The 27,625-nt window shown below is 48.2% G+C and overlaps 1 protein-coding gene across 7 annotated transcripts in view; it reads right to left on the bottom strand.

Moving 5' to 3' along the window:
* Positions 1 to 4,869: 4,869 nt before the first annotated feature.
* The window catches only part of CACNA2D4 (calcium voltage-gated channel auxiliary subunit alpha2delta 4), a 211,204-nt gene continuing 188,448 nt past the window's right edge, over positions 4,870 to 27,625 (bottom strand). For 2 of the 7 annotated variants that reach the window (XM_075602359.1, XM_075602361.1), the window contains 13 exons: positions 26,916 to 26,977; positions 24,254 to 24,268; positions 22,982 to 23,026; positions 22,372 to 22,434; positions 18,493 to 18,563; positions 17,130 to 17,205; positions 15,811 to 15,863; positions 14,976 to 15,031; positions 14,424 to 14,444; positions 13,689 to 13,806; positions 7,758 to 7,875; positions 7,158 to 7,235; positions 4,870 to 6,619 (listed from right to left, as the gene is read on the bottom strand). In XM_075602359.1, the coding sequence (XP_075458474.1) occupies positions 6,533 to 6,619; positions 7,158 to 7,235; positions 7,758 to 7,875; positions 13,689 to 13,806; positions 14,424 to 14,444; positions 14,976 to 15,031; positions 15,811 to 15,863; positions 17,130 to 17,205; positions 18,493 to 18,563; positions 22,372 to 22,434; positions 22,982 to 23,026; positions 24,254 to 24,268; positions 26,916 to 26,977 (863 nt within the window). In that variant the 3' untranslated portion in view covers positions 4,870 to 6,532. Of the gene's footprint in view, positions 6,620 to 7,157; positions 7,236 to 7,757; positions 7,876 to 10,909; positions 11,134 to 13,688; positions 14,561 to 14,975; positions 15,032 to 15,810; positions 15,864 to 17,129; positions 17,206 to 18,492; positions 18,564 to 22,371; positions 22,435 to 22,981; positions 23,027 to 24,253; positions 24,269 to 26,915; positions 26,978 to 27,625 lie in introns of those variants that run through there. The other 5 variants (XR_012801888.1, XR_012801889.1, XM_075602360.1 and 2 more) reach the window with 5 other exon arrangements.

The raw sequence follows: 27,625 nt of genomic DNA, 5'->3' as shown, positions 1-27,625 counted from the left end.
TCTCCAATATACAACCCATCTTATGTTACCCGTTGGTAAAAGTTAATTTCCGTTCCAGAGAAGAGCTTGTTATGTAAAAACAAGTCTAGTCACGTACCCCTCCCCTAGACTCAGGCAAATAGTTGGGGGTATTTGGGGCAACAATTGTTGAATAATTATGGTTACAATTTACGTGGGGTTTTATCTTTGTATCAATATGGACTATATGTACCACACCCTTGAGTATAGGCGTTCCGTCTATAGGAAGAGATTGCCCTGCCACCCAAATCAACAGGTGGAATGTATTGGGAAGTACCACGTATTAGCTGAAGTATGCCATAACATGTGCTTTGAGTTAGCAGAACTCTCTCTCTTGTCACATGTTTACCATATATAGAGTTGGCAGAACACAGAGAGAGAGAAACCCAATAATTAGCACTCAAACCCCCTAAGGATGAGTGATTTGTTACTTAATTAAAGATTCATTTTAATTAAGTAACTCATCATTTAATGTTCAAAAATAACTAAAATAATGGTGGTTAAAATAGGACAAACAATGGACACACACTACTGATCCTATGTTGAATGCTGGTAGCACTCTGGATCAACAATTAATTCAGATACCTGAGTTTAATTAGATCAGATATCCGGAAAGGGTCTGATATACAGATAGTCCTTTTTGAGGTGATATTGGCTTGAGGAGAGGAATATTGCTTATATTAGATGCCAGTGATTCATACTCTAAACCCCATAGGTAGGGTGAGTGAGTGTAGGTAATTGCCAATCAAGTGATTGGCTAAACTGTGTGACTGGGAAGGTACACAGTAGACCCCTTACATTTTGACTCAATAGGCAGTGATTCCTCTAACAAAGTTGTAGAAATCCAGGTGTGTTTGGGGAGCGCAGATATGTAAAAGACAAAACACACACAAAATATAGTGCAATATGTCTGTGTTAAATTAAAGTGATGCTTTTCTTCAGATTCTGGTGAAGTGTGTACTCACAAGTCTCTCTCTTGTGTGGTGTATATAAAGGTAACTTTATGGCATCGTGCCTGGCTTCTCCATACAGATAAATTCCTTATTTCTATAATGAAGCAAGAGAATCAAAGTAAAAGCTTTATCTTAAAAATATGGTAAAACACAGTCACATGGTGTTGGTAGGTAAAACAGCAATTTGATCATAAAATGATCCACGCCGGCAAACAGAAGCTTTGTGGCTGGAACAGTACACCCCGTCCACTCTCTCAGCTGATCGCTCTTCCCGTCTGTGTCTGTTCCGGTGGAATCCCTGAGTGACGTCAGAGGAATGACTGCCTATTGAATCACTATGTAAGGAGTCTACTGTGTACTTTCCCAGTCACACAGTTTAGCCAATAACTTGATTGGCAATTACCTACACTCACTCACTTACCCTACCTATGGAGTTTAGAGTATGAATCACTGGCATCTAATATAAGCAATATTCCTCTCCTCAAGCCAATATCACCTCAAAAAGGACTATCTGTATATCAGACCCTTTCCGGATATCTGATCTAATTAAACTCAGGTATCTGAATTAATTGTTGATCCAGAGTGCTACCAGCATTCAACATAGGATCAGTAGTGTGTGTCCATTGTTTGTCCTATTTTAACCACCATTATTTTAGTTATTTTTGAACATTAAAGATTAATTTTAATTAAGTAACTGATCATTTAATTAAGTAACAAATCATTCAACCTTAGGGGGTTTGAGTGCTATTAATTGGGTTTCTCTCTCTTTGTGTTCTGCCCACTCATTTACCCAAACTCACCACTCCCCCACCAAAATCCCTCTCCCACTTTACTAGCGGAGCACCCCTATTGCTACTCATATATAGTTTTGTTTACTGCAAAGGAAGTGTGACTCATCAGTTTAAGTGTGCATTTTGCTACAACACTTAGGCTAACACAAAATACTATAAATAAGAGCCTAGGCTGGGGATAGTGCCAGAAGCTTCTCCAAGGACCGTGCAGATGCCCTGACCAAGAACTCCCCTCCCTCTCTCGGGATCAGGCTGGACTGATTGGAGCTTCCCCAGGTGTTTGGAGCATTTTTCCTGTTGTATGCTGTTAAGCTGTAACTAAGAACATAACCGAAGCTAAGTAAAATCCCTTTTTATTACATCTCTAAGACTGTTTACTGACTCAGAGTGTGCAAGTTATTGGCGGAATCCAGAATCTTTGCATTACAGCAGGGGTGGGGAACGTCAGGCCCGAGGGCCGTATAAGGCCCTCGAAATCATTTGGTCTGGCCCTGCTAAGGCAAATGCTATAACCAGGGTCGTGCTAATTCCCCGCACTTCCCCCATGCTTCTCCAGCAGTTCCCCCCGCACTTACCCCAGCATCCGCCCTACACGATCCCCCAGCAGCAGCAGCAACTACCAGAGGTAGGGGGGGCGGGGTTCTGTGTGCCTACATGCCTGCTGTGTGCCTGCCATGTGCCTGTCTGTCTGTGTCTGTATGGCCGGGAACGATGTTATAAATATCCAAATGGCCCTTGGCAGAAAAAAGGTTCCCCACCCCTGCTTTACAGTCTCACCTAGCACCTAAAATAACAGTATGTGTTTAGTGAAAAAGGAAAGATGCCCAGGGGAAAAAGTCAGGTATTGCGTAAATTTTTAGTCCAAAGGGCTAATATCGGCTAGACAGATAAAAATAACCTATAGGCAACATATTAACGACAATGTATACATAATGAAAAAGGACAATATACAGTATACATAATAATATGGACAGAGCAGGGGACTTCCTAGAGGTTGTTAGAATGTATTTCCCCCGCCTCACCTTCCTATGAGCAGTGCCAGATTAAGACCCTTGGCCCCTAGGCACCAAGACTTTGCGGGCCCTCCACCTGCAACGTTACACACCATGAAAGATATATAATGTTTTTAATGATTGTGTCTCCTGCACTGTAGAACTTACACTGTTCTACATACTGTAGGAGAGTCCGGCAGAGGGGCAGTGGGTAGGTAGGAGGCAGTGGGTGCCGGAGAGGGAAGCAGGAGAGGGAGACAGGAGGGCAGTGGGTGCAGGAGATGGAGACGGGACAGTGGGTGCAGGTGGGAGATGCAGTGGTTGGAGGAAAGACAGAGGGATAGTGGATGAGGGTGGTAGGGACAAATGCAGTGGGTATAGGTGGGAGCAGTACCGCCAACAGGGTGTATCTTCCGGGGTTGGCATCCCGGGCCCGGTGAGTCGAGGGGCCCGGCCGGCACTACAAGTTGGGCCTGATCTCTGGCCAGGCCCGTCTGACGGTCCTCTCACGGACGGGCCCCGGCTCTCCCTTAGCAGCAGCCTCAGCCTGCATCAATCTATCCCTCTATCCCTCCCCAACGGGCCTCTCTGACGTCAGCACACCAAAAGCTCTCTGACGTCAGCGCTCTCTGCTTCTGGCACACGATGGCTTGAGTGGAAGGCCTGCCGGAAGCTCGGCGTGGGACAGAGGCGGCTGCTCACGCGGTGCATCCCCCCTCTGCCCACCCAGGGGTGGGAGGTGGTAGCGGGGGTGTTCCTTCCTCGGGAGGGGACAATGCGCTCCCTTCCCCCTGGTCCCCCACGTGTGGCGGGAGATGGGTGGGGCGGTGATGGTGTGCGGTCGCGGTTGACTGGCGCCCAGGGCAGGTGGTGGGTGCAGGGGGAGGCGGGGAGCCATCTGCTCGGATCGCCAGCCTTTCCTCTCTTCTCCTCCCCCAGTCCCGTCACTCACAAAGTACGAGAGGCAGCGACGGATGTGAGTGTGTGTATGGGAGTGTGTGTGTGTGTGAGAGAGTGTGTGGGTGTATGGGAGAGAGTGTGTAGTACACCAGAAGTACCCCCCCATGTCAGTCACCCCCCTAGTCATTCAGTCACCCCCCACCCTCTCCCTGTCACCCACCCTCTCCCTCTGTGTCATCCCCCCTTTTTCTCTATCTCTGTCTCCCTCTCTCACCCACCCTCTTTCTCACCCTTTCACCTTCTTTCTCTTTGTCACCCACCCCCTCTCTCTGTGTCACCCTCTCTCACCCCTTTTCTCTCTCCTTCTCTCACCCTCTTTCTCCTTCTCTCTCTCTTACCCTCTCACACCCTCTCTCCTTCTCTCTCACCCTCTTTCTCTGTATGTATGTATGGGAGGGGGGGTATATGTATTTGTTTTTTTTAAATATGTATTGGGTACAGTAGGTGGTTTTTTGCATGCATTTGGGGGGGTGGGGATTTTTTTTTGTATGTACAGTATTTGGGGGTGGGAAGTTTTTTGCATTTGGGGGTGGAAAGTTTTTTGGTATATATCTTGTGGGGGGAATTGTGTGGGGGGTAGGGAATGAGTGAGCGTGGGGTAATTGACGGAGGGGGAGGAGAGAGCGGGCGAGTAAGGAAAAGAGGGAGTAAGAATGAGACGCAGGGGAAATACATGCGAGGCGGGAGAGTGAGAGGGGGTGAGACGGAAGGGAGAGAAATACATGCGAGGCGGGAGAGTGAGAGGGGGTGAGACTGAAGGGAGAGAAATACACGCGAGGCAGGAGAGTGAGAGGGGGTGAGACGGAAAGGAGAGAGATACATGGGAAGAGGGGTGGAAAGAAAGTGGGCTTGTGAGGTGTGAAATGGGGGAGGGGGGGGGCGGCTCGCAATACCGCCGACATGGGGGGGGGGGGGGGGGCTGCTTAAAATGTTTGTCCTGGGCTCCACGATTTCTATTGGCGGCTCTGAACACATCACCTAACAACTCTTATAATCACTCCCTATAACATTGATACAAATTAATGTTACATCAATCTGTCTGTCTAGCTGTCACCTTAATGTCACACATGCCATTCGTCTCCCTGTGCTGCTCAGTAACTCTGTTTATTACCATTATATATATATCAGTCAGTCAGTTGCAATCAGACACAGGGATTTTATTCAAAAAGTTTATTTTCACCCCCATCTAGGACCGGATGCACCATTATAATAATTCCCGGGGGGTGCCAGGATCACTTTGCTATGCAGAACACCCTCCCCCCCCCGTGCTGAAGGGAATGGGAGCCTCGTGGTTTCCAGGTACACTCACTGATTGTGTGTCAGATAACGAGGTCAACAACGGACATTTCTACTATGAGAAGTGGGAGAGGGAGACGCCTTTTAAAACAAATCCCCCCCTATCCTTTAAAAAAAAAAAGTGAAAGTTTCAGCATATATAAACCGGGGGTCATACTTAGTACCTTCCAGTGGCGGCATAACATCTCAGAGGCCTCAAATCATCGGAGATATTAGTGGCACCAAGGGGATTATTTACTTGAAGGTTCCCGGCTGCAAAACTGGAACAAAACCAGGACAAACGCTGCAGCCTTTAGTAAATAATAACCCCTACTTTTTCGATACGAGAGGGTCTCCCGCAGATTGTCAGGGGGCAACAGATTGGGGCCCCCAAGGCTGCCAGCGATCCGAGAAGTGAGAGGTAGGTGCCACTAACATTATGATTGTTCCGCTGATGCTAGGAATGAAGGTAGAATAGAGCATCCTAATTAATGTCAGGATTAAGAGATTGTCACGATATGTAACAGGGGTACTGCCCAAAAAAACCCTGTTACAGGCACACCCCGCATTAACGTACGCAATGGGACCGGAGCATGTATGTAAAGTGAAAATGTACTTAAAGTGAAGTACTACCTTTTTTCCACTTATCGATGCATGTACTGTACTGCAATCGTCATATACGTGCATAACTGATGTAAATAACGCATGTGTAACAGGCTCTATAGTCTTCCCGCTTGCGCACAGCTTCGGTGCAGGTAGGGAGCCGGTATTGCTGTTCAGGACGTGCCGACAGACGCATGCGTGAGCTGCCGTTTGCCTATTGGGCGATAAGTACACTCGCGAGTAAGGACATAAGTAAGTGTCCGTAAACCGGGGTATGCCTGTATTATAGCCCCTGTAAGGTGGAATTCTAAATATATCGGTGCGACTGCCCTATATATAGACACAGAATGCACTGCTGTGGGCGAGACAGGGGCCCTCTACTGACACTGCTATGAGTAAGTGATCTCACTCCTTATTAGTGAGACTCAGTCCAGTGAGTGAGACTCCTCTCTAGTGAGTGAGACAGGTCAGGGAACAGCATGTGGATTAAGGGGGTAATTCTGTATACAGTACTCCGAATAAGCCGTAGGGGACATTCTTGGACAAAAACCTCCCATTAATGTCTATGGATGGCTGCTTTGGAGTATATGGAATTAACCCTCCCGTTTAGCTGTCGCAGCCCCTTGGGTGTCAGACTGCACAGCAACACTATGCAGACCACTGAGGCTCTCGAGTGGTTACCAGCTCCTGTATAAAGAATGGTGACAGTGCTGCAGATCTCACTCAGTGTCCTTGTCCTGTTTAATGTCTCCCCGTGACCTGCAGATCCCTGTACTGTGCGCGTTGCATAGATAATCTGTCTCTTCCCCTGAGGATCTGAAGCCGCGGAGTTCAGTTGCAACAATCCGAGGATGAGGGAGCTCCAAGAAAGTCCTCCGCCTGTCCTATACAGATGAAGCCCCTCCCCCTGCGCAGCGCGGAGGGTGTCGATAGGGTCAGGTCACCGCAGGGAGACTGCTAGGGCGCCGAGGAGGAGTGTCAGCGAGGAGCTAACTCCGGACGCTCCGCCACAATCCTGAGCGTTTTCCTGCGGCAGAGAAAAACAGAGATCATTAACTGGGGAACCCAGGATTAGGGATAAATCACCCAAATAATCAGGGGTGTCAGGCCCCGTGCATTAACCCCTTCCCCGCCAGAAGGTATCTGCTAGCAAAGGACATTAGAAAAGGCAGTGGTACGGTGTTACAATGTACTGAAGCAATGTAACACATAACACAGCTTTTTCAGCACAACCTAGCTACTATAGCACCTACTCACAGACAGAAAGTAGTGTTACCCTGGGTGTGTAAATAAAAAGTAGTGTTACCCCGGGTGTGTAAATAAAAAGTAGTGTTACCCTGGGTGTGTAAATTAAAAGTAGTGTTACCTCGGGTGTGTAAATAAAAAGTAGATGTACTGTGGGTGTGAAAGAAAGAAGTATTGATACTCTGTACCCACTCCACCTGCACCACTGGTTTTATGTATACTCAGCCAAATATCTTGTTTAAGGTGCCCCCGGCAGTCTGGATTCTCAGACATGCCACCCTCCCCCACCCACTCTCAGTGCAGCTCCCCTCCCCCCTCACCTCTGCGTGGAACGCGTGACAGGAGTGGGGCCGGCGTCGCAGTTTCTGAGAACGCATGCGGTCACACTTCACAGAAGCGTTATGTACACTGAGGTCAAGGAGCAAAACCAGAACATAGAAATAATTATATCGGACAGGGAGAGGTTATATGGGGCAATAGGAGGTATAGGGAGGGGTTATATGGGGCAGTTAGATGGGGCAATAGGAGGAGTTATAGGAAGGGGTTATATGGGGTAATAGGAAGAGTTAATAGGAGCAGTTATATGGGGCAATAGGAGGAGATATAGGGAGGGGTTATATGGGCAATAGGAGTTATAGGGAGGGGTTATATGGAGCAATAGGAGGAGTTATAGAGATCAGTTATATGGGGCAATAGGAGGAGGTATAGGGAGGGGTTATATGGGGCAATAGGAGGTATAAGGAGCGGTTATATGGGGCAATAGGAGGAGGTATAGGGAGGGGTTATATGGGGCAATAGGAGGAGTTATAGGGAGGGCTAGACAGGTAGGTAGACCACACTCAGTAAGTAGAGAGCGGGGCTCTGTGTGGCTTGCTCTGGTAAAGGTAACGTAACGTCTCCTGCTGGGTTTGCAGGTACAGGATATATTTGACTTCTTTGGCTTGGAGCGGGACGGGGGGGAAAATGCTGCAGTCACAGGAGGAGTCGCTGACCAAGAGGAGGAGGTTACTGTGCGGGACCTGGTTCAGCACGAACATCCTGCGGAGAGAGAGACATGCAGAGCGTGCTGCGGGGAGACATGCACAGCGAGTTGCGGAGAGAGAGACATGCAGAGCGTGCTGCGGGGAGACATGCAGAGTGAGTTGCGGAGAGAGAGACATGCAGAGCGTGCTGCGGGGAGAGACATGCAGAGCGCACTGCGGGGAGAGACATGCAGAGCGTGCTGTGGGGAGAGACATGCAGAGCGTGCTGTGGGGAGAGACATGCAGAGCGCACTGCAGGGAGAGAGACATGCAGAGCGCGCTGCGGGGAGAGAGACATGCAGAGCGTGCTGCGGGGAGAGACATGTAGTGCGCTGCGGGGAGAGACATGCAGAGCGCACTGCGGGGAGAGAGACATGCAGTGCACGCTGCGGGGAGAGAGACATGCAGAGCGCGCTGCGGGGAGAGAGACATGCAGAGCGTGCTACGGGGAGAGACATGTAGAGCGCGCTGCGGGGAGAGACATGCAGAGCGCGCTGCGGGGAGACATGCAGAGCGCGCTGCGGGGGGAGAGACATGCAGAGCGTGCTACAGGGAGAAACATGCAGAGCGCGCTGCGGGGAGAGACATGCAGAACGTGCTGCGGGGAGAAAGACATGCAGAGCATGCTGCGGGAAGAGAGACATGCAGAGCGTGCTGCGGGAAGACATGCAAAGCGTGCTTCTGGGAGAGATATATGCAGAGCGTGCTGCAGGGGAGAGACATGCTGAGCACACTGCGGGGGGAGAGACATGCTGAGCACACTGCGGGGGGTGAGACATGCAGAGCCTGCTGCTGGTAGAGAGACATGCAGAGCGCGTTGAGCGGAGAGAGACATACAGAGCGCGCTGCGGGGAGAGAGACATGCAGAGTGCGCTACGGGGAGAGACATGCAGAGTGTGCTGCGGGGATAGAGGCATGCAGAGCGAGAATGTGCTGCTGGGAGAGACATACAGAGCGCTTTGCAGGGAGAGGGAGACATGCAGAGCGCGCTGCAGAGAGAGACTTGCAGAGCGTGCTGCGGTGTGAGAGATATGCAGGGCATGCTGCTGGGAAAGAGACATGTAGAGCGCTCTGTGGGGAAAGAGACCAGAGATGCAGAGCGCTCTGCAGGAAGATACCAGAGTTGTAGAGCACTCTGCAGTAGAGACATGCAGAGCGCTCTACGGGGAAATATGCATAGCGCTCTGCAGAGAGAGAACAGACATGCAGAGCGCTCTGTGGGAAGAGAACACACATGCCAAGCTCTCTGCAGGGAGAGAACAGACATGCAGAGTGTTCTGCAGGGAGAGAACAGACATGCAGAGTGTTCTGCAGGGAGAGAACATGCAGAGCGTTCTGCGGGGAGAAACATGCAGAGCGTTCTGCAGGGAGAGAACAGAGACACGCAGAGCGCTCTGCCAGGAGAGAGAACCCAGCACATAGATCTCACAATACAATGATTTTACATGTTTAGTACTGGTACCAACCACACGATGGGGATCTCCAACACTTCCTAATACGTACAGTAGTAAAGACAATTGTGCAGATACAGTACATGAGAACCACAGCATTGCTCAATGTTATATCGCTGTATGTTATTATATCTCTATCTCTCTGCATGCTATTACATGTCTCTACGCGTTATTTTATATATATCTGCGCGCTATTATATCGCTCTGCGCGCTATTATATTGCGATGCATGTTATTATATCATTCTGCGCGTTATTATATCGCTCTGCGCATTATTATATCGCTCTGCGCATTATTATATCGTTCTTCGCGTTATAATAATGTGCAGAACTATATAATATCGTTGCGTGCGTTATTATATCGTTCTATGCATTATTATATCGTTCTGCGTGTTATTATGTTGTTCTGCGCGTTATTATACCAGGTACTGAATCTAAAGGTACACATACTTTTTCACACATTATTGCATTTTAAATCATTTGTGGATAAATAAAAAGTATCATGTTCGTGTGTCATTTGTTTGATCAGGTTATCTTTATCTATTAATAATAATAATAATAATATTTGTTTTCCAACTGGACAGTTAATTATTATGGACTTATTTTAGGGGAATATGTGTCTTCTTTATGGATATTTACATCTATTATTTTCCATGTGGGATTTATATTATGAAGATATATATACAGTGGTGTGAAAAAGAAAGTACACCCTCTTTGAATTCTATGGTTTTACATATCAGGACATAATAACAATCATCTTTTCCTTAGCAGGTCTTAAAATTAGGTAAATACAACCTCAGATGAACAACAACACATGACATATTACACCGTGTCATGATTTATTTAACAAAAATAAAGCCAAAATGGAGAAGCCAGGTGTGAAAAAACTAAGTACACCCTTACTGCTTCCATAGGAATTAAGTGCTAAGTAGCAGACAGGTGCTGCTAATCAAATGCTCTTGATTAATTGATAATCAGCAAGTGTGACCACCTCTATAAAAGCCAAAGTTTTAGCAGTTTGCTGGTCTGGAGCATTCAGGTGTGTGTTAACACAATGCCAAGGAGGAAAGACATCAGCAATGATCTTAGAGAAGCAATTGTTGCTGCCCATCAATCTAGGAGGAGTTATAAGGCCCTTTCCAAACAATTTAAAGTCCATAATTCTACAGTGAGAAAGATTATTCAAAAGTGGAAAACATTCAAGACAGTTGCCAATCTTCCCAGGAGTGGACGTTCAGGCAAATTCACCCCAAGGTCAGACCGTGCAATTCTCAGAGAAATTGCAAAAAAAACAAGAGTTACATCTCAGACTCTACAGGCCCCAGTTAGCATGTTAAATATTAACGTTCATGACAGTACAATTAGAAAAAGACTGAACAAGTATGGTTTGTTTGGAAGGGTTGCCAGGAGAAAGCCTCTTCTCTCTAAAAAGAACATGGCAGCACGTCTTAGGTTTGCAAAGTTGCATCTGAACAAACCACAAGACTTCTGGAACAATGTCCTTTGGACAGACGAGACCAAAGTGGAGATGTTTTTCCATAATGCATAGCGCCACGTTTGGCGAAAACCAAACACAGAATATCAGCACAAACAACTCATACCAACTATCAAGCACGGTGGTGGAGGGGTGATGATTTGGGCTTGTTTTGCAGCCACAGGACCTGGGAAACTTGCAGTCATTGAGTCGACCATGAACTCCTCTGTATATCAAAGTATTCTAAAGTCAAATGTGAGGCCATCTGTCCGACAGCTAAAGCTTGGCCGAAATTGGGTCATGCGACAGGACAATGATCCCAAGCACACCAGCAAATCAACAACAGAATGGCTGAAAAAGAAAAGAATCAAGGTGTTGCAATGGCCCAGTCAAAGTCCAGATCTCAACCCGATTGAAATGCTGTGGCTGGACCTTAAGAGAGCTGTGCATAAACAAATGCCCACAAACCTCAATGAACTGAAGCAACGTTGTAAAGAAGAGTGGGCCAAAATTCCTCCACAACGATGTTAGAGACTGATAAAGTCATACAGAAAACGATTACTTCAAGTTATTGCTGCTAAAGGTGGTTCTACAAGCTTTTGAATCATAATGTATACTTAGTTTTTCACACATGGCTTCTCCATTTTGACTTTATTTTTGTTAAATAAATCATGACACGGTGTAATATGTCATGGGATTTTAAAGGCACTGAAGAGGAGAGGAGACAGATGAGATGATTGGGAGCGGACGGTGTGTAGTGTGCACAGAGAGGAGCAGATACAGTAAGGCAGGGAGTGCAAAGAGAGGGGAGGGAGAGAGTGCAAAGAGGAGAAGGGCATGATGGAGGGGAGAAAAGACAGTAAGAGGGAGAGGACAGAGAGAGACAGCATTTTTTATGTGGTTTGTTCTGTGTATGTGTTGCCCTGACATTATATATATATATATACACATACACTTTTGCCTTGTATATTCATATTATTGTACATACTTATTTATCTATAAGCAGGGTTTTTGTTGGAGACTTGTTTCACCATCTAGATCAGGGGTGGAAAACTCCGGTCCTCAATGTCCATGGCAGGTTTTCAGGATATCCTTGCTGCAGCACAGGTGGCTCAATGACTGAGCCACTGATTGAGCTACCTGTGCTGAAGCAGGGATATCCTGAAAACCTGACCGATTGGTGGCCCTTGAGGACCAGAGTTGGCCACTCCTGATCTAGAGTTAGTGGCCCCATATAGTTCTGTGTGTTCTTTGTTCTGCCATGTTTGACAAGATGAGTCTTGCATCTCAGACATGTCTGAGTTGAACTTTATTTTTAGGACTTGTAGCTACACTTCATTTGTTCTTTAAGTACTACATGATACCAGCACCATTATACTCAGGGTAGCCTCTCGGACGTATACATATTAAATGGAATAGACACCTTTTGTACCCTCGAGGGTGATGTAGATTTTCATAGCGTCATTCTAACATTTTTTTCATTATGAAGACCGAATAAGTTCGCAGTTGCCAGAGTTATTCTGTATATGACATCACCAAGTTATATGGAATACAAATGAATGTAAATAATGTTACTCTGTTATTATAAGGAATAGTGTGTCCTTTCAGTCAGCTCTTAGTCTCTGGTTTTACATGGAGGGGCTGTGACGCTTGCCCATCCAAATAACACTTTTGGGGTACCCGCCCCCCATCACTGCCATTTTAATATAAGCAGTTAGAGCAGGCCTGTCCAACTGCAGTCCTCGAGGGCCGCAAACAGGCCAGGTTTTCAGGATATACTAATTGAGCCAGCTGTGCTGAAGTAGGGATATCCTGAAAACCTGGCCTGTTTCCGGCCCTCGAGGACAGGAGTTGGACAGGCCTGAGTTAAAGCAAGTTGGCTTTACAATAGTGAAGCTGGATAACAGTGCGCTTAGTAAGAAGGTCGCCATACTGCACACAATGCAAAACAAAATACAAAAAAATATGGCGGCACCTCAAAAAGTCAATAATATAGTGAAAGTCCTGACCATATGGCATAAACCAGTCCTGTTGACTTAGAACTCCTCTGAGGGTTCTTGAAAGTTGTCTCACCACATGGAAAAAGAAAACCAAAAACCGATCATAGTATATAACTGTATAGGATGATTCTAAATATTAACTCATAAATAAAAATAAAATAAAACAACACTTACAACAAACTCAACAACTATTGGTACACAAACTATGACTTACAAACACACATTAATAGACAAACATACAGAGACTAAAATAACCTGCAATTAACCATGGTTACCTTTATGTGTATGTCACAATTTTTATTAAATCAGGCTATTTTAGTTGGTTAATTGCATGTTATTTTAGTCTCTGTATGTTTGTCTATTAATGTGTGTTTGTAAGTCATAGTTTGAGTACCAATAGTTGTTGAGTTTGTTGTAAGTGTTGTTTTATTTTTATTTATGAGTTAATATTTAGAATCATCCTATACAGTTATATACTATGATCGTTTTTTGGTTTTCTTTTTCCATGTGGTGAGACAACTATCAAGAACCATCAGAGGAGTTCTAAGTCAACAGGACTGGTTTATGCCATATGGTCAGGACTTTCACTATATTATTGACTTTTGAGGCGCCGGCACATTTTTTTTGTATTTGTTGTATATATATAGTTTTATCTATATCTGTTCCTGGCAGCCATCCTATATTTTTAGGCACTGTGGTTATTACTAGTAGGGTTTATAGCACACTACTTTATATTAAAAGCATTACTGTAGCGCTGTAGCACACACACCTTTTTACACATACTGCACACAATGCAAACTTTACAAGTTTTTCATGTAACAAAATGGAAACACAAAACCAGGACTGGATTTTTATCACACTGGAGGGTGTAGATGGAGACGCTGCGCGGAGGGGGGACGCCCTTACTTTTGGCAATGACCACACTCGATGATTCCATTGGCCTCCTGGATGGAGGTCTCGTGCACAAAGGCCGGGTATTCCGTGTCACACGGCTGCAGCATATCCTGCTTCTTTTGCTTGTGAGCTGGAGGCGGAGACAGAATGTGAGGGACCGAGAGACAGAAGAGAGAGAGACAGGTGAGATAGAGACAGAGGGACGAGGGAGATAGAGAGAAGAGAGGGAGTGTGAGATGTGGAGAAGAGATGGGGCGAGACACAGTGGAGAGCGATTGAGGAAGGAGAGCGGGCAGGAACAAGAGGAAAGAGACAAACCGTAGGAGAGAGAGATGGAAGACAGTCAGAGGTGAGTGTGGCAGATGGAGGAGAGAAATAGAGTGTGATTGAATGAAAGAGTGAGAGGCGAGAAAGTGGATTTTGGTGGAAGGACAGGAAGGGTATAAAAGAGTGTGGGAAGAGAGAGATGGAGGAGAGAGAAAAGTATGTGAGGGAATATGACAGAACAGAGTGTGAGTGAGATAGTGACAGACAGAAGGAATGACTGAGTGCGAGTCAGTAAAGAAGAGAGTGGCAGACAGAAATGTTATCTCTGGTTATTGCCCAGACTGATCAGCATGATGCCATTCCTGATCCCAGAGTCCTTTGCTTGGGCTGCTGACGCTCCCCCTTATAAAACGTCTCTGGCTTTGACTAGGGACCTGGCAGATAAGAGGTTGTTTTGCCTCTCACTTTCCTCCTACTTACAGTGATGGAAAAAGGACTTTGCTGGGTGAGTCACATGACACGTCACATGATGGATGATGCATCAATGAAGTCACATGATATGAAGGGAAATGAAGAGAGAGACACCATGACATTACGAGGACAACAGGAGACCCCAGCTAGACAGACAGACATCAGTCACATCACAGCTACACTGTCATGACATAACAGGAAGATGTCCTTCATATCACAAATTACATCACATATTCATAATATCAGTCAGATCTAACACATCATAGGCAGATCTCCGTAATTACAGCTACAATGTTATGACATAACAGGACGAACTCTGACATCACAGTGAGACTGCTAAGACATCCAAGAAAGCGCTCTGCAGAATCACAGTCACACCTCTATGACATCCCATTCACAGTGTTCCTATTATAATTGCACAGTCACACTGTCACAGGACATCCGCCACTAATACAGTACACTGAATAGCCCCTTCTCGGACACTGATCACAGGGCGCTATTTCCCTTCACACCTCCCTAATACAGAATGTAATCAGGGTCCAGGGGCTGCAGGTCACTTACCTTCCGCCGAGTTATCAGAGGCCCAGAATGAACAGAGACAGAACTCCAACAAAAACCTGCATCAGAGACAGAGACAATGAGGGGAAGAGAGCGTGAGACAGTGAGACAGTGAGAGACACAATGAGGGGAAGAGAGAGTGAGACAGTGAGAGAGATAATGAGGGGAAGAGAGAGTGAGAGACACAATGAGGGGAAGAGAGAGTGACAGAGTGAGAGAGATAATGGGTAGAGAGAGAGTCAGAGAGAGAGACAGAGAGACAATGAGGGGAAGAGAGAGTGAGACAGTGAGAGAGATAATGAGGGGAAGAGAGAGTGAGAGACACAATGAGGGGAAGAGAGAGTGACAGAGTGAGAGAGATAATGGGAAGAGAGAGTCAGAGAGAGAGACAGAGAGACAATGAGGGGAAGAGAGAGTGAGAGATAATGGGAAGAGAGAGAGAAAAAGAAAGTGAGACAGATAAAAAAAAACTTGTCTTTATCTGAGAGAGAGGAGAGTAATATTTTTGAACGGTCTAATTTGGACGATCTGACTTGGCCGTAATATCATCGTCCTTCTCAGACAAACAGCTATATTTACACATATGCAATCCGCACCGTGGATCAAATTGATACCACACAAAAGGGAGGTAACAATGGAAATCCCGTCTCATTATCACCTTTTCCACCAAATACTGTGCTCAGGAACCAAGGGGCTTTCCCTGAAAATACTGTGACACACAAACCGTAATCCCGCCTGCTTATTTGTAACTCCATGTTGGCCCAAGGAGGAGGGGCTGCTCTTAAAAATGATACATGGACCCCTGCGCTGCCCTCGGTAATTTCACGCGGTAACTCACAGGAGAAAGTTGCTGAGGAACCACTGAGCTGTCGACATCAAAGCGAAAAGCGGCTACAAAGGAACAGAGAGAAGATAGGAGGAGCGCAGTGTGATCATTAATGTACGAGGTGTGGGGAGGTGTATATAGAGCGCAGCACGGGGGGGGTTGGCGTTTGGGGGAAGTTATGTGAGTCAGCTACCCATTAAGTATCACAGTGTGTGTCAGAGTGTGTATTAGTGACACACACCCCCCACCTTCGCCAGTTCCCGTTTGTAAGTACTGTCAGGGAGGGGTGAGCGAGTAAGTGTCGCAGGGGGCAGCACCCCCGCGGCACAGTGTTGACTGACCGGTCAGTCACCACCTGGACAGGAGAATTGCACCTCATCCTGCTCTGCGAGTGATGGGGCACGATTTTGCCACTGGCGTCGGTGACTGAGAGGCGTGTGCAAATACAACATAACAAACGCTGGCAAGCTCTAGGGGCCAGAAGTTACATTTAGGCGGCTGGTCAACCAGATGTCTGGGATTTTTCCAAGCCTTCTATAAAGGGTTGTATGTGAAGAGGAGGCTGGCACTGCCGCTGCCTGCACTATACCTGCGCTGTGCATACATGTCATGGTGTAGCTGTGTGACGGGAAGGCTGGCACTGCCGCTGCCTGCACTATACACATCATGGTGTAGCTGTGTGACGGGAAGGCTGGCACTGCCGCTGCCTGCACTATACCTGCGCTGTGCATACATGTCATGGTGTAGCTGTGTGATGGGGAGGCTGGCGCTGCCGCTGCCTGCACTATACACATTATGGGGTAGCTGTGTGAGGAGGAGGCTGGCACTGGCGCTACCTGCACTATACACATCATGGTGTAACTGTGTGACGGGGAGGCTGGCACTGCCTGCACTATACACATCATGGTGTAGCTGTGAGACAGGAAGGCTGGCACTGCCGCTGCCTGCACTATACACATCATGGGGTAGCTGTGTGAAAGGGAGGCTGGCACTGCCACTGCCTGCACTATACACATCATGGTGTAGCTGTGTGACGGGGAGGCTGGCACTGCCTGCACTATACACATCATGGTGTAGCTGTGTGACAGGAAGGCTGGCACTGCCGCTGCCTGCACTATACACATCATGGGGTAGCTGTGTGACGGGGAGGCTGGCACTGCCGCTGCCTGCACTATACACATCATGGCGTAGCTGTGTGACAGGGAGGCTGGCACTGCCGCTGCTAGCACTATACCTGTGCCGTGTATGTCAGGTTTGGCAGTGTGTCATTGTGTGTGTGTGTAGGTATGTGTGTGTATGTGAGGCGAGGGGCAGGGTGCACAGTACTGTACATTGAGCAGACTGCGGGCTCCGCTGTGATGATGATACGGCAGCTTACACATCGCCTGGTAATCGTACAGCGTCACCCTGAGGGAGGGAAAAGCAGAACAGGGTAAGCGCTGATCTGATGCTCCTAACAGAACTGGGCACTGCTGACCCGTCAGAGCAAAAAGTCTCAGAACACAGCCGTCCCGCTCTGGGGTCACGTGCCAGCTCCAGAGGTGAATGAAATACTTGATTTTGGGTGGGTGAAAGAAATGGAGCACAACCTGTGTAGCAGGATACTGCGCCCATTACACCATTTTCACCCAGATCATGTATGATTTATCTTTAGGATACACACATCGGGGTTATTAAAGTGAAATAGGTTTGATATTAAGGACAATAAGTGTGTCTGTGCCATAGTTCGCAGTTTAATGAGAACCCTTCATGTATGTTACATAAATAAAGTACTTTTCTAATTTACAACAATTTAAACACAGGACCTGCAGAAAAACTAGTGCAAAAGACAGCACCAGATTTTCCCAAGAATGAAAGCTGTAGGGATTTGTTTTTCCTGGTTGAATCTGGTGCTGACTTTGCTTTAGTTTTGCAGCCCAAGGACTTCAATAAACAACGCTCAAATCTTGCATGGATTCAGTTCCAAAAGGGCTGTTAATCAACGGTTTGCTGCTGCAAAATAACAGCACCTGATTTATCGCAGGAAAATAACAGCACCTGATTTATCGCAGGAAAAAAAGGGGATTTGTGTCTCTGGTGGATCAGTTTTGCTGCAGGGAGGTGAATAAATGACCCTGTTATCTCCGTTGTCTCTAAATGATAATGCACAGAGACGCTAAAACAGACGGCCTAGGACACCGACATCCTTCATGTCACGAGGAAAGGAGAACACCGTCTTGATTTCGGAATGGGACGATTGGCCGCAGCCAATTGGCCACCACCAAAGAAGCGCTGTTGGTCAGCCACCATTACAACTCACCGCCGGGCAGGTCGCCGCTGTACAATTCGCTGCCCGGCGCTCCTAGTCCCGTGGGCGCCGCTCGCCGTCAGTGCGGGACAAGGAGCGGTGGGAGGTCACCGGACTAGGAGCGGTTGAAATGCGGCGAATTGTACAGCGGCGACCTGCCCGGCGGTGAGTTGTAGTGGTGGTGGACCGACAGCGCTTCTTTGGTGGTGGTCAATCGGCTGCGGCCAAAGGTCCCATTCCGAAATCAGGACGGTGTTCTCCTTTCCTCGTGACATGAAGGGGTCTGTGCCCGTTACAGCCACTTAACCTCTGTCACAAGCAACAGTCCCGAGCCCAACTTTATGAGACCTCCCCCGGGGACTTGCAGGTCCCTGAGCAACATCTGGGAAACACAGAGAGCTGCTTACTGTCTGAAAATCCCCATGTGCAGAAGCTGGGTCATCAGTGAGCCGTCAGCCTCCCCCAGGAATACTCCTGTCTGAGGGAGAGAGAGAAAATGGGAGAGGGAGAGAAGAATGGGGGGAGAGAGAGGGGAAGAAGAGGGGGGGTAGGGAGACAGAGGGGGGGGGGAGACAGAGGGGGGGGAGGGAGACAGGGAAGAGGGAGGGGGGAGGGAGGGCAGAGAGGGGGGGAGGGAGGGCAGAGAGGGGGGGAGGGAGAGAGAAGAGGAGAGAGGGGAGGAGGGAAGAGGGGGAGGGAGACGGAAGAGGGGGGTAAGGAGAGAGAGGGAAGAGGGGGAGGGAGAGAGAGGGGGAGGGAGATGGAAGAGGGGGGAGGGAGAGAGGGAAGGGGGAGGGAGAGAGGGAAGGGGGGAGGGAGAGAGGGAAGGGGGGGAGGGAGAGAGGGAAGGGGGAGAGAAGGGGGGGAGAGAAGGGGGGGGGAGAGAGGTCAGAGGGGGGTATGAAGAGAGGGAAGAGGGGGGTATGGAGAGAGAGGGAAGAGGGAAGTAGGGAGAGAGGTTAGAGGGGGTGGGAGAGAGAGGGAAGGGGGAGGGGGAGTGAGGGAAGGGGGAGAGCGAGGGAAGAGGGGGGAGAGGGAAGTGTGAGGGAAGAGGGTCAGGGAGAGAGGGAAGTGTGGGGGGATAGGGAAGAGGTGCAGGGAGAGAAGGAAGAGGGTTGGAGAGAGAAGAGGAGGGTTGGAGAGAGAAGAGGGGGGTAGGGAGAGAGAGGGAAAAGGGGCAGTGAGAGGGGGAAGAGGGGTGGGGTAGAGGGAAGAGGGGGTAGAGGGAAGAGAGGCAGGGAGAGAGGGAGGGGGGGAGAAGAGGGGTGAGAGAGGGGAAGAGAGGGGAGAGGGGGAGAGAAGGAAGAGGGGGGGAGAAGGAAGAAGGGGGAGAGGGAAGAGTATGGGGAAGAGGGGCGGTGAGGGAAGAGGGGGGAGGGAAGAGCGGAGAGAGGGAAGGGGGGGACGTTATTTACCCGCTGTATAGGATCTCTCGTGGAGTTTATTTACTCGCTGTATGGGATCTCTCACGGACGTTAGTTACCCGCTGTATGGGATCTCTCATGGAGTTTATTTACCCGCTGTATGGGATCTCACGGACATTATTTATCTGCTGTATGGGATCTCTCATGGAGTTTATTTACTCGCTGTATGGGATCTCTTACGGATGTTAGTTACCCGCTGTATGGGATCTCTCACGTATGTTATTGACCCGCTGTATGGGACCTCTCATGGACGTTATTTACCCGCTGTATGGGATCTCTCATGGACGTTATTTACCCGCTGTATGGGATCTCTCACGGACATTATTTACCCGCTCTATGGGATCTCTCACGGACATTATTTACCCGCTGTATGGGACCTCTCATGGACGTTATTTACTCGCTGTATGGGATCTCTCATGGACGTTATTTACCCGCTGTATGGGATCTCTCACGGACATTATTTACCCGCTCTATGGGATCTCTCACGGACATTATTTGCCGCTGTATGGGATCTCTCATTGACGTTATTTACCCGCTGTATGGGATCTCTAATGGACGTTATTTACCCGCGGTATTGGATCTCTAATGGACGTTATTTACTCGCTGTATGGGATCTCTCACGTATGTTATTGACCTGCTGTATGGGATCTCTCACTGACGTTATTTACCAGCTATATGGGATCTCTCACGGACGTTATTTACCCGCTGTATGGGATCTCTCACGGACATTATTTGCCCGCTATATGGGATCTCTCATGGACGTTATTTACCCGCTGTATGGGATCTCCCATGGACGTTATTTACCCGCTGTATGGGATCTCTCATGGAGTTTAGTTACCCGCTGTATGGGATCTCTCATGGAGTTTAGTTACATTCTGTATGGGATCTCTCATGGAGTTTAGTTACCCGCTGTATGGGATCTCTCATGGAGTTTAGTTACCCGCTGTATGGGATCTCCCATGGACGTTATTTACCCGCTGTATGGGATCTCTCATGGAGTTTAGTTACCCGCTGTATGGGATCGCTCAGACGTTATTTACCCGCTGTATGGGATCTCTCATGGAGTTTAGTTACCCGCTGTATGGGATCTCTCACGGACGTTATTAACCCGCTGTATGGGATCTCTCATGGAGTTTAGTTACCCGCTGTATGGGATCTCTCATGGACGTTATTGATCAGAAATAACATTGAAGGAATGTTTAGGGCAAAAGTTAATGCTGAAAATGTTTTAATGACCTATTTTAGCGATGAAATAACAAATCTTATACCCCTGTAGTTCAAATATTGGATTTATAAGATTTGCAATTTACTGCAGCGGGGTGTGTAATCTGCCAGATGATTCACACATGAAAGCCAGTCACCAGCAGAGGTGTGTGCATTGCAGAGCAATGTGTATGTGCAGAGCAGTGCGTGTCTGCATGTGCAGAGCAGTGCGTGTCTGCATGTGCAGAGCAGTGCGTGTCTGCATGTGCAGAGCAGTGTGTGTCTGCATGTGCAGAGCAGTGTGTCTGCACGTGCAGAGCATTTTGTGTCTGCACAAATAGAGATGCGCTGCTTTGCACATACACATATACATTGCTCTATGTGCAGAGTAAAGTATGTATATGTGCAGAGCAGCGTGTCTGTGCAGAGCAATGTATGTGTGTTTGTGCAGAGCAATGTATATGTGTATGTGCAGAGCAGCGTGTCTCTGTGCAGAGCAATGTATGTGTGTTTGTGCAGAGCAATGTATATGTGTATGTGCAGAGCAGCGTCTCTCTGTGCAGAGCAATGTATGTGTGCATGTGCAGAACAGTGTATACTGTATGTGCATGTGCAGAGTGATAGAGGTGCCTCTGCCAGAAGAGATAATAACACAGTTAATAACACAGTCTGACGGTTATACTGTAAGAGGGAGCCCAGGGATTCTGCATTTCCAAACTTTCATCCTGCTTGACCCTTAACCCGTTCAGTTTCAGAATGGCCTGCAACACTTTATCACTGAGTTGCCAGTCCCTCTGGAAGTGAAGGGGTTCATACATATGTATATAAAGACACACACACACATATCCTGCACAAACGCCCTGACACACACAAACACGTGTGCCGTGCCACACACACACACCCTGGCAAACACACACACAGGTGCATGCCCTGCCGCACATACACATGTGTCCTGGCACACACATACGCACACGCCCTGCCACACATAGACATGTGCCCTGGCACACACACACATGTGCACTGGCACACACACATGCATGTGCCCTGCCACACATACACATGTGCCCTGGCACACACATACACGTGCCCTGGCACACACACACACGGACATGCCCTGCCATACATGTGCCCTGGCACACACACAAGCGCCCTGGCACAAATACACATGTGCCCTGGCACACACACACAAGCACCCTGCCACACATACACATGTGCCCTGGCTCACACACAAGCACCATGCCACACATACACATGTGCCCTGGCTCACACACACATGTGCCCTGGCACACACACACATGCATGTGCCCTGCCACACATACACATGTGCCCTGGCACACACACACGTGCCCCGCCACAAATACACATGTGCCATGGCATACACACACGCACGTGCCCTGGCACACGCACACACCTTGCAACACACAAGTGCCCTGGCACACACACACGCGCACACATTTTAATCTTCAGGTACTTTTTTAATATATAAAATAAAGGTTTTTTTTTTTCTTTGCCTTTCTGAGTTTAACACAAACATAGAATAAACCTTTAAAACGGTTGCCTCTAGGTTTGTCAGTGTGTTCTCCTGCAGTAACACAGCAGCATCACATTGTGATCGTGTATGTGTGTGTGGGGCTGGAGGGGGGACCTCCCTCCACTCACCTTCTCCTGCTCTCTGGCGATGACGATGAAGCCGTTATTGTCGATGAGAAAGCAGAGCAGCGTCTGACGGAGAGAGACAGGACAAAGGGACAGCAGTGTCACCTCCCATCACTGGGACCCACTCTTCAAACAGCTCCTGCCCTGTCACCCTCTCGGCTGGGGCACCCGCATAGCTGTAAGGCAGCAGGGTGGCAGTGAGGCTCTGCAGGAGCAGGGTTACCCACCAGTAATACACTAAGGGATTTCCTAAAGAGATCAGTGATATTATTTCAGGATATATGCCAGCTGTGATTTTTATACTGATTTCCAAAATCAACCACCAGGAAATCTGTCTCTGTATATGACCACCATAAGGGGGCAGAGACTGGCACTGCAGGGATGCAGTTACCAGTGGGTCAAAAAGAGTTCCCTGCCAGAGAAACCCATTAACCTCTCAATTGCTAGAGATTCCATTGAGGCGCTTGTCCTCTGAGACACATTATCCTCAATAACCCCTGGCTCCCTACAGGCACACGATGTATAGCATTAGCTGATGTTACTTCTATGGAGTGGAGGCTGGGAGCCCAGTCTGCTGCTCCAGCAGTAATTCTGTGTCCTATTGAGATCATACCTCGTCCTCACAGCTCAGTGGACACAGACCGTCTACGCTGCGGCACTGCGGAAGGAGAGACGGTGTATATAACGTTATACGCACTCAAACATTCATATACGGCACAGCTACACCTACCTGTCCTATATACTAGAGAGCCCCAAGTCTGTGGTGGCAAACAGCTACTGAATACGGAATGGGACAACTTGCCGCAGCCAATCAGCCTCCAAGGGTAGCTCGCCGCTGGCAATCAGCCGCCAAGGGTAGCTCGCCGCTGGCAATCAGCCGCCAAGGGCAGCTCGCCGCCGGCAATCAGCCGCCAAGGGCAGCTCGCCGCCGGCTGCCTAGCAGCTAAAGTAAGTTTTTAAGGGGTTAACTTTAGGGATTTTAGGGTAAGGGTAAAGCATTTTAGGGTAAGGAGTGAGGTTAGTGGGTAAGGGGTTTAGGTTAGGGATTTTAGGGTAAGGATTGCGGTTAGTGGGTAAGGGGTTTAGGGTAAGGAGTGAGGTTAGTGGGTAAGGGGTTTAGGTAAAGGAGTGAGGTTAGTGGGTAAGGGGTTTAGGTAAGGGATTTTAGGGTAAGGGTTCTGATTAAGGGTTTTAGAGTAAGCGGTTAAGGTTGAGCGTTTTGAAGTTAAGGTTAGGGCTTTTAGGGTGAAGATTAGCGTTAGCATTAGGGTTTAGGGTAAGGGGTTAAAGGGGCAAGGACTTAACATTTGGGGCTTTTGGGGTAAGGTTAGGGGGTTACCTTGCCCTCGGTGGCTGACCGGCTGTGGTAAGTCCTCATAGACCGCCTGAATATGTCTACAGAAAAATGCAACACGCAACACATTTTCCCTCCCGTTTTGCAGCCAGGAGCCCCTCAGCACTTCTCACTTATATATGTATCTATATTGAGTAGAGGCGAATTGCACATTAGGCTGCAGGGTCTCCGTGTACCCCCCCCCCCTCCTCTGCCATAAATAGCAGGTAACAAGGCATCAGTGCAAAGCGTTGACCCAATAAGTCTTTTCATTGTTTGAATGGTGTGCTGTTCATATTTGTATTAATATTTTTTGAATTACAGGGCTTTTATATAACACGGGGGACGCCTGCTGTATGACTGGGATGTGCCGACAGCAGCCTCACAAATCTTAACCCCTGTGTTGCCAGAAGGACCGGCAACACTTTGCAGTGAAGGGGTTACATTGTATGTTGAATGTATGGTTTTCTGGTGGGGACTTGCTTCTAACTGGTAACAGCATCACTTTGTACCAAGTAACCAGGCCCAGAGCAGAGGACTCTGGGAACTTACATCAGTGTCACTGGGCTGTGAAAAGATGGATGCCGCCAGGCAGTGCAGCATGCAGGAGACAGAGAGACAAAGCGGAGTTACTGCGCAGGTCCTAACTTTCTGTTAATAGAGATGGCGCGGATTCTACAATCTGAGACAGTTTCATGATTGCCATAGAGGCCAGCAATACGTCACTGGCAAGGAAAGGGTTAAACGTATAAAATGACCATTAGACAAACTCTATACTATACTTACATTACACCCACTCTCCTCCCTATACTTACTCACATTACTCCCACTCTGCTCCCTATACTTACTCACAACTCTGCTCCCTATACTTACTCACAACTCTGCTCCCTATACTTACTCACATTACTCCCACTCTGCTCCCTATACTTACTCACAACTCTGCTCCCTATACTTACTCACATTACTCCCACTCTGCTCCCTCACCTTTCCATCTGTGTTTAAACATTCAATAGTCACAACTATCCTCAAAAACAACAACACACTTGAACATACTCCTCTCTCTAGCTTTCGCCCTCTCTCTCTTCTTCCTTTAGCATCCAAGTTTCTCGAACCTCTCGTCCATTCACTGTTACTCTATAAGCCCTTATTCTATAACGTGTGATAGACCGGATCGGCGCTATTGCACGAAAAGCCCCCATTGCCGGATCGGTGCTATCCCACTTTATAGAATAAAGCCCATAGTCTTTTCGACCCAAAGCAATCTGCCCTCACTAAAGTATCTAATGATCTAAACAACGGCTCTATGCCCTTATAATTTCTCTCGACCCCTCTGCTGCTTATGACAATGTTGACCATCCTCTACTCCTGCAAATTCTTCACTCTCTTAGTATCTGTAACAACGCCCTTATTTTTCGAACGGCTCCTTCAGTATCTCTATCCCTAGCTCTTCCTCTTCGCCTGTCGACCAGTCTTTTCTCTATATATACGTTTTCTGACACATAACAGTACCTTTACACCCTTAAGCTTACTCCTGACATCCAGTCTCAGGTCACTGATTGTCTCTCTGCTATTACAGGCTCATTCCAATCCCGCCTAAACCAAGCGCAATTGTACCATTTTCTGTCAATCAGTAACATTGTCCTTCATCCAGTCTCCCAAGCACACGGTGTAGCTGTAATATTTTACTCTTCTCACATTTGTGCTGTTGCTAAATGTTGCCGATTTTTCACAAGTAGCTGTCCTTTTCTTTGTCGTTCTACAACCAAATCTCTGACGCATGCCCTCATTATCTCCCAACCTGACTATTGTAACCTTCTCCTCTCTGGCATTGCTGCCTACTAAGGGCAGTAATATACAGCATGCGGCCGTGCGTTCCTATGCGAACGCGCGTGCACGTGCCGCATGCTTTTCCTGTATATAGTGCCGGGAGCTGCAGGTAATGTATATGTGTGTGTGTGTATGTATGTGTGCGTATACAGCAGGGTCCCGTTTCTCGGCGCTCCGCTTTTCGGCGATCCGCTGACACGGCGGCACCGAGAAGGGGGCCGCCATGTTGGATTTTAAGTCGCGCATGCGCAGAATGGGCGGGTGCGCCCGGCGCGCATGCACAGACCGCAGTTTGTGCGCGCATCACGTAGTTCGCACATGCGCAGAACAGCAAAAATGGCGGTTTGCACATGCGCAGAACTGAAAATCGCCGGATCCGTTTTCCGGCGATTTTCACTATACGGCGGGCCTCTGGAACGGAACCCGCCGTATACCCGGGGCCCTGCTGTATGTGTGTGCATGGGCTGTGTGAGTGAAAGTAAGTCCTAGATAAGATTTTTTTTTAAAGAAAAAAAACTTTACATACACACATACATTTGAGCGCAGGCAGCGGCGCGAAAAGATGAATTTCCTCATCTTCGCCGCTGTCTGTCGGCTCCCCTCTCCCTGCCGTGCGCGCGCGCAGCCCTTCTATAGAAAGGCTGATTCACGTCAGCCAACTAAAAATCCACGCGCGCGCACTGCGTAGCACGCGCTCGGCACTATAGAACATGCCTAACTCCTTACTCTACCATCCATCCCCCCAAAACTGATGGAATTCTCTCACTCTCTCTCTCCCCTAGGTCTGTCTCTCTCTCTCTCTCTCTCTCAGGTCTGTCTCTGCCTCTCTCCTCCTGAAACCCCTTCACTTGCTCCCCATCAAACTCTGCATGGAACTATACAATTGTACTGATCTTATTCAAGGCTCTGTATTCTTCTACCCCCTCTTACATCTCGGCTCTGATCTCTCTCTCTATGCCCCTTCTTGTTCCTTACGCTTTGCTGAAGCCTGTCTCCTCTCTGCTCTATTTGTCTTTACAGCACTCTCATGTCTCAAACCTTTCTCACATTTGGCTCCGCACCCGGGGAACTCCCTCCATTCCTGCACTTGTGACACTTGGTATATTACCTCCATATACTGTATTGCTTGTACATTACTGGCACTATATAAATAAATATACATACATGGCTATGTGTGTGTCTTTTATTTCAGCTCCAACACATGTTATAAGGAGGGATTTCATCTTCAATCACATCTTTTCGGGCATATAACCATTTTGCAATAATTGTGAATTCCACTGCTGGAGTCCCAAAATTTTTTTATGGAAGACTCCAACAGGGTCCAAGCTGCACAATCGTAACAATAATAATAATAGTGTTCCTGTGTGTGGGAGGGATGTTCCCTTACCTGACGTGTCGCTCCCCAGAAGATACGCTGCAGCAATTTAAGCTTCATCTGGACCCCGATCGCTGGCAGGAGAGAAGAAAAAATGATAAGGGGAACAGCTGTCTCCAGGGAATCTCTCCCAACCCCTGCAGGATAACAAGGGGAACAGCTGTCTCCGGGGAATCTCTCCCAACCCCTGCAGGATTACAAGGGGAACAGCTGTCTCCATGGAATCTCTCCCAAACCCTGCAGGATAACAAGGGGAACAGCTGTCTCCGGGGAATCTCTCCCAACCCCTGCAGGATAACAAGGGGAACAGCTGTCTCCATGGAATCTCTCCCAACCCCTGCAGGATAACAAGGGGAACAGCTGTCTCCGGGGAATCTCTCCCAAACCCTGCAGGATAACAAGGGGAACAGCTGTCTCCGGGGAATCTCTCCCAACCCCTGCAGGATAACAAGGGGAACAGCTGTCTCCATGGAATCTCTCCCAACCCCTGCAGGATAACAAGGGGAACAGCTGTCTCCATGGAATCTCTCCCAACCCCTGCAGGATAACAAGGGGAACAGCTGTCTCCGGGGAATCTCTCCCAAACCCTGCAGGATAACAAGGGGAACAGCTGTCTCCGGGGAATCTCTCCCAACCCCTGCAGGATAACAAGGGGAACAGCTGTCTCCGGGGAATCTCTCCCAACACCTGCAGGATAACAAGGGGAACAGCTGTCTCCGGGG

The sequence above is a fragment of the Ascaphus truei genome, chromosome 5 (assembly GCF_040206685.1).
Source record: "Ascaphus truei isolate aAscTru1 chromosome 5, aAscTru1.hap1, whole genome shotgun sequence".
Taxonomy (NCBI): Eukaryota; Metazoa; Chordata; class Amphibia; order Anura; family Ascaphidae; genus Ascaphus; species Ascaphus truei.
The sequence above is the reverse complement of the archived record's forward strand: the minus strand, read 5'-3'. Positions and strand labels throughout refer to the sequence as shown.